Source organism: Rosa rugosa, chromosome 5, assembly GCF_958449725.1.
Source record: "Rosa rugosa chromosome 5, drRosRugo1.1, whole genome shotgun sequence".
In the NCBI taxonomy this organism is placed as follows: domain Eukaryota; kingdom Viridiplantae; phylum Streptophyta; class Magnoliopsida; order Rosales; family Rosaceae; genus Rosa; species Rosa rugosa.
The window spans coordinates 21,120,024-21,127,524 of NC_084824.1; the positions used below are offsets into that span (position 1 = coordinate 21,120,024).

The window sequence follows — 7,501 nt, forward strand, 5'->3', positions numbered from 1 at the left end:
TGATAGCATCCTCTATGTGCATGTGAAGGTTGTGAGTTAAAATCACCTAGATCTAGGATTGGTTTGCTTGCATAATTATCTAAACTCAAAGCTTTATGCATCTAGGAACAATGAATTGAGACTTAACCGGTAATATGAATTGTTCTTAGGTAGTTAATTCTAGACTTATCCGGTTGGAATTAATAACATTAAAGGAGTTTAAGCCTTTGTAGTCTTATCCGGATGCAAAGAGGGTAATTGGGAAATTAGAATAGCATCACTTGTATTTAAACTTCAATATTTGCAAGGGAGGTTAGTGGTAGACAATCCAACCCCTAACTTCATCCATTATATCACTAGTTTAGTTGAGAGTAATTTAGTTTACATTTGAGCATCTAGTTGTTTTCAATTCAAAACTATCTTCAAAAACCAAAATCAAATCACTACTCCATCTTGCACATACTCACCATGAACCTAGATTTCCTTGTGAATTTAGGTTTGTGATTGTACATTTGCATATTCTAGCTCTCCTTAGGTTCACACCCTAGCTAGTGAAAGGAATCCAATCCTCGTGGGTTCGACAACCTTTCTTAAATCCCTATACTATTACTTGTACCCCTTATACTTGAGGGTGGCTATTTGGCTAACACAAGATTCATCTTACCAAAAATAGAGAAATTGTTAATCTTAAAAGAATTTTTTTTTTTTTTGGTGTGCTCCCAGTTGATCGTACGTGAAAGCTAACTGGAGTCTGGATGTGCAATTTATTTTTTTTTCCTTTTATTATTGGAAAGTCGCATATATAACAGAGGTGTAAAGAGATAAAAATATGGGTAAATCAGGAAGTTCAATGGCAAAAAAAATGAAGAGAGGTCTAAATAGTAAATTGGGAGGTCTGAATAGACCCGCCCATTTGAAAAATGAAACTAAAAAAATAGGAGGTTGTGGAATTATGGCTTTTATTTATTTTTAATTTCATTTCCTATAAAATTTCTAATTTATTTTGTTTTCGTTTTATAATTTTATTGAGATGACAAACTTATCCTTACACATGACTTGCACATGACAAAGTAATTTTGACAAAAAGTTTTTGGACTAACTTTGATCAATTTCGCAAATCACAAGGGTAAAATTAAACATTTTGAAACCACAAGGTTAATATTGAGTATCACCTCAAATCACAGGGACCACAAGATTTAGGACTCATCACTCTCAAACACAAAGAAATTGAAAAATATTATCAATACCAACTAGTTATTAGTCTAATAATATTTGTCTTCAACAATATATAACATAAGATATGAAGTTGAGTCTGATAAATTCACTAATGAGGGGGTTTAGCTAAAACTCCCTAGACATTTCCTAGTTCGATCTGCGTCCTTGCCCCATCTGAATGGCCACATAACATGATCATTACTTCAATCTACCACCCACCAACGATCCTCAACATTAAAACACAAGATAGATTCCAATAGCAAACTATTCCCAACTTACGAGGGGTCTTTGGTTTTGCTTTGGCAGCAAAAGAAGGAAACGCAAATTGTCATCATAACTTCTTAGTTTAGGTGCGTGGAGAGAGAAAAAGGATCCATGTCAAAAGGGAGGTATTGAGACCTCAATGTATATTAAATCATGCACGCTGGAAAATGTGTTTGATTATTTTAAAAAGTTTTCGTCTGATGATTTCAAATACCAATAGAATGTGACACCCTCCTCCCACTTCTTCATTAACCGTTAGTTCAGTCCATGGAGTACTACAGCAATGGCTTCCTCATCCTTCCGCCACCTTTTCTTTTGCTCACTAGCTATCATTTTCCACATGATATTCGTCATCATCCCCTCTGAAGCCAAAACTTCATTTAGACCCAAGGCCCTTGTCCTTCCGGTATCCAAACACACTTCCGGCGCAATCCAATACCTCACAAGCATCAAGCAAAGAACTCCTCTAGTCCCTGTGAGACTAACCCTCGATCTCGGCGGTACATTCCTTTGGGTAGATTGCGAGGACCGCTATGTCTCTGCTACCTACAAGCCTGCCCGTTGCGGATCAGCGCAATGCTCACTCGCAAGGTCCAAGCGTTGTTTCGAGTGCTTGTCTCCACCTAGACCAGGCTGCTACAACAACACATGTAATCTCATGTCATTAAACTCTGTGCTCGGATCGGGAGGTAACTTCGATCAGGTCGGTCAAGATGTTATCTCACTTCACTCCACAGATGGGTCTAATCCTACCAAGATAGTTTCTATTCCCAACTTACTGTTCGTTTGCAGCCAAACATTTCTCTTGACACAACTTGCACCTGGTGTCAAGGGTATTGCTGGCCTTGGCAGGACTAAAATTGGGCTCCCTTCCCAATTTGCTTCCACTTTTAGCTTCAAAAGAAAATTCGCCGTTTGCTTGCCCTCCTCAAGAAGATCATACGGTGTCGTATTCTTCGGGGACGGTCCTTATAATCTGCTTCCCGGTATTGATGTATCTAAGTCTCTAATCTACACCCCGTTGATCGTCAACCCTGTAACTACTGGGGCTAATTATGAAGAAGGCGAGCCTTCCTCAGAATATTTCATCAACGTAACGTCAATCAAGATCAACGGAAAGGTTGTTTCCGGATTCAACACTTCCTTGCTGACAATCAACAAAGATGGGTATGGAGGCACAAAGATTAGCAGCGTCAATCCTTACACAGTCATGGAGACCTCGATCTACAATGCTTTCGTTGATCTCTTTACTAAAGAACTCTCTGGAGTGCCAAGAGTGACACCCGTAGAACCATTCGGAGTGTGCTTCAACTCAACCAATCTCGGTAGTACTCGGGTTGGCCCGCCGGTGCCTACCATTGATCTGGTGTTGCAGAGCGAGAGCGTGTACTGGAGGATCTTTGGGGCAAACTCGATGGTGCAGGTGAGCCAGGACGTGCTGTGCTTAGGGTTTGTGGATAACGGTCAGAGCCCGAGTAACCCTAGAACTAATATTGTGATTGGTGCGCATCAAATTGAGGATAATCTTCTTCAGTTTGATTTGGCTTCTTCTAGGCTGGGATTCAGCTCCTCTCTCTTGTTCCGACAGACCACTTGCGCTAACTTCAACTTCACTTCTGTTGCTTAGATCCAGCTAGTAGCTAAGCCATGCATGTGATAATAAATGGTCATGGCTGCTTCCGATACAACCGTACATCAATGAATTGTTTTCTTTATTTTCTTAGTTCTCTACGTTATCCTGGTCAGAGTGTCCTTGTTTGATTTTATCCAATTCTGAAAGATCCGGAGATATTGTTAAAGTGAGAGTAATTAAATAAGTAATGCCATACCCTATTCCAATTTCCCTCTTTATTTTCTTAGTTCTCTACGTTATCCTTGTCAGTCTGGTCTCACTAGCATATTCCTCATCATGACCTACATATATAAATATATAGCTAGCTTTCACTCTCTTACTTTGTTTTTGGATAGTAACATGATCATAGTCTAAACTTTAGACGTCAGACTTATATGAGTGATGCTTTACCCCATTTAAATTATTATGTTATAGAATATTTTCTCCTTGAACGGTAGGATCTTTTACTTCTTTCATGCAGCAGATCCAACATACCATGGCTGGCGAAGTTCTCTCGAAGAATTTTAGAGATAAGGCTTACACACATCTGTTCGTGTTTAGATAGTTAAGTTTTGACATATTGGTGCAACGTAAAGAGTATGAGAGCCTAACAAATGGTATATATATAAAAAAAAAATTAAAAAAAATAACCCAGTTGTGTCATAAACACATAGATGGGGAAAAGTCTCGCCAAAAAAAAAAAAAAGAAGAAGAAGAAGAGAAGAGAAGACTACAAAAAGATACCTAAATTTTGAAGGTCATTTCAAATAAATATCCCAATCTATAAAAGTTTTTAAATAAAATCCTCGAACTATTCTTAATCATTCAAAATCTCAATTTCGTTAAACATTCTTTTAAAACAACAGTTAACTGCCTAGGTGGCATGTTTGACCCTTTCAATTCCTATTGATGACTGGATCCTCCAACAAGGGTATTTACCTGAATACCCTTTTCTTCCATGAATAGCCATCTTAATGCATCTTGTGCATCAACCAGAATATAACACCACTAACTTAACAGTACTCTTGAATTCTTGATCACCTAATCTGATCATGACTTGTGCAAACGAACAATACTAGTCAACATGGTTTAATCAATCAGAGCCAAATCATAACAAATCTCACCTCAGAAACATGGCAAGCAGACTAGAACGCCACCGATAAGCTTATAAGCATTACTAAAGTAGAACCAAAGTTCAAATTCCACCAATAAATCCATTTGTCCTTCTCCTTACTATCGAATCTCACTACTCCAAAGTCTTAAACTTGTCATTAACTGTTAATTTAGTCACTCTGTTGAAATATACGTTCTGCATGGATACAATTTCTAATGTTTCCTTGTGAAGAAGGAAAATATAGCCATCGATCACCATTCTACAATGCATTTACAAAGGCAAAATCTATTGCATCAAAACGACGCTTTTGGGTCATTTTCTTTATTAATTCCTATTGGTAGGTTAATAAACTGAACTACTAAAAATAGATAAAAACCTACCATGTAATTTTCCCTATTTACTACAATATTTCCAAGACATAAAACTAGAGCCGACACAAAAAGAAAAAAAGAAAAAAAATCATCCTAATCGAAATGGGAACATAACTAGGTCATATTGATGAATAGAAGGACAAAATATAACATATGATATGAAACTACATAGTCCAAATTCCCTAGACTCATCGTCCCAAGGTACTATCCTCGACGTTTCATAGTTTCTGCCTCCTCCCCACTCCAAAGGACGAGACATAATCATCTGTGCAATTTCCCACCCACCAACAATCCTCAATATTTAATCGTTTTAGCAGTCACAGAGATACCACATGCAGAAATGAAAAAAAGGCAAACCCAGCCATAACGAATACAATTAAGGAAAGGTAGCTTTTTAATTAGAATTTGGAGAATCAAAGACTCGAGCGGCGCTTGGATATGCTTTGACAGTGATAAAGGAGACGCACTGTGGAAAGAGCCAGCGCTATTCATGATCGATCATCATAGCTTCTTCCTTAAATCTGTCAAGGAAATAGAAAGATAGATCAAAAGGGAGGTTGAGACCTCAATATTATAACATGCACACTAAAAATGCGTTCAAAAAACCCTCAATATTAAAAGACTTGAAACAGCTATAAATTGGGATACATCCTCCTCCCACTTCTTCAGCCCAGTCATCTTGAAAACAATGGCTTCCTCATCATTTCTTTGCCTTACTCTCCTTTCCTCACTCGTCTTCTTCATCGCCACTCCATCACTAGCCGAAACATCTTTCCGGCCCAAAGCCCTCGTTCTTCCGGTAGCCAAACACTCTGCCACTCACCAATACCTCACCAGCATCAAGCAAAGAACCCCTCTTGTTCCTGTTAGACTAACCCTAGACCTCGGCGGTCAGTTCCTTTGGGTAGACTGCCCGTTGCAACTCGGCTCAATGCTCACTCGCAAACTCTAAGGCGTGTATAACAGAGTGCAATTCTTCCCCCAGGCCAGGCTGCAACAACAACACATGCAGTGTCCTCCCAGACAACTCCGTGATCCCCACGTCCGGCAACGGCGGGGAGGTAGGTCAAGACGTCGTCTCCCTCCATTCCATAGATGGGTCTAACCCTACCACACTAGTTTCTGTTCCGAACTTCCTCTTCGCTTGTGCTGAAACTTTTCTATTGGACCGCCTTGCAAGTGGTGTCAAAGGTATGGCTGGTCTTGGTAGAGCTAAAATTGGACTTCCTTCTCTATTTGCTTCCGCTTTTAGCTTCAAAAGAAAATTCGCCATTTGCTTGCCCTCCTCAACAAAATCATACGGTGCCGTTTTCTTCGGAGATGGGCCTTACAACCTTCTTCCTGGGATTGACGTCTCTCAATCTCTTATTTACACCCCATTGCTCCTCAACCCTGTAAGCACTGCCAGTGCCTATTTTCAAGGCGATGCTTCTACGGAATACTTCATCAATGTAACGTCAATCAAGATCAACGGTCGTTTCGTCATTTAACAGTTCCTTGCTAACCATTGACGAAAATGGTTATGGAGGCACGAAGATCAGCACGGTGCATCCCTACACGGTCTTGGAGACGTCAATCTACAACTCTGTGGTCAATGCATTTGTCAGTGAACTCTCTCATGTACCCAGAGTGACACCCGTAGCACCATTCGGAGCTTGCTTCAACTCAACCAACATTGTCAGCACGCGTGTTGGCCTGGCTGTGCCTACCATCGACCTTGTGTTGCAGAGCGAGAGCGTGTACTGGAGAATCTTTGGTGCAAACTCGATGGTGCAGGTGACCAAGGACGTCCTGTGTTTAGGGTTTGTGGACAATGGTCAGAGCCCGAGTAATCCTAGAACTAATATTGTGATCGGAGGCCATCAGATTGAGGACAATCTTCTTCAGTTCGATTTAGCTTCTTCTAGGCTTGGCTTCAGCTCCTCTCTTTTGTTCAGACAAACAACTTGCGCCAACTTCAATTTCACATCTGTTGCATAGAAATATTTGCTGGCCTTATGCTGCGAATTAATTGTTGGTTATATTGTTTTTGTATTTCAGGTGTTTAATAAATGGAAATTTATAACATGATCTCGGACCATAGTACACGTGGTGGTGGTTGATTGCTTTTAAATCTGAATCCATCAATCATTATTGAGAAATAATTGATGTTCATAATATTGTTTTTGTATCTCATATGTTTTGCTATATATATATATTTTTTTTTTTTTGAAAGGCTGTTTTACTATATATTGCTACAACTTTTTCAGTTGGCACGAGTCACAGTCACATATAATCTTATCCAATTATGCTTTGAAATTAACCATTTGTTGCCTCTGAAAATCACCTCGGTCTCGATAGCTGAGAGATCAAGAAACAAACGTCATTCTTGATGAATGGATTGCGAGGCGTGCCAGCACACGGCCAGAAGGCCAAGTGTGCAATTGGAGATGTAGTGTGAGTGTTCTGACTTATCAAACAATTGTAAGCCGAGGAAGGAACTTATTCTTGGCTGATAGTTCGATGCCTCTAGATTAAGGACTTGGTGGCTGAAGGTCGGGTGAATTAGGTGTGGTTGTGAGAGTGTGAGTGAATACGAATTGACTGGTCACAGGGCTTAGGTCAATTGGATCAAAGTAATAACATGTAACTGTAAAGGTGAACTCGTAACGAATGAAATCTTCAAGATTAATAACTGCTATGCGACTACGAACAGTAAATAACATGATCAAACAAGTAAAGCATAAAGACAATAAGGAGCAAATAAAAGATAATAACAATAAAACTGAAATCTTGAATGGCTGAAAATTATTAACTGTTGTTTGAAAGAAAACAAAGAGAACAATTCAAAATCGAAACTAGGCTACAAGGAAAGTAAAGCAACTGAAATTGTAACTAGCAGAGCAAACTAACTAATGGACAAACAGAAATTCTACCTAAGCAAAAGGTAAGACGAAAACAAGAAAA

The 7,501-nt window shown here is 39.3% G+C and overlaps 1 protein-coding gene and 1 pseudogene across 1 annotated transcript; both read left to right on the plus strand.

Moving 5' to 3' along the window:
- Positions 1–1,741: 1,741 nt before the first annotated feature.
- Positions 1,742–3,252, plus strand: LOC133712039 (probable aspartic proteinase GIP2). The gene has a single exon (XM_062138118.1). It carries the CDS (start codon positions 1,742–1,744, stop codon positions 3,083–3,085), a length of 1,344 nt encoding a protein of 447 aa, XP_061994102.1. The 3' UTR covers positions 3,086–3,252.
- A 1,989-nt stretch (positions 3,253–5,241) lies between these two features.
- LOC133712847 (probable aspartic proteinase GIP2) lies at positions 5,242–6,662 on the plus strand (annotated as a pseudogene).
- Positions 6,663–7,501: the final 839 nt, after the last annotated feature.

What these genes read in the sequence shown, in the direction of transcription:
- LOC133712039 (XM_062138118.1), top strand. Translation starts at nt 1,742, where the DNA reads ATGGCTTCCTCATCCTTCCGCCACCTTTTCTTTTGCTCACTAGCTATC.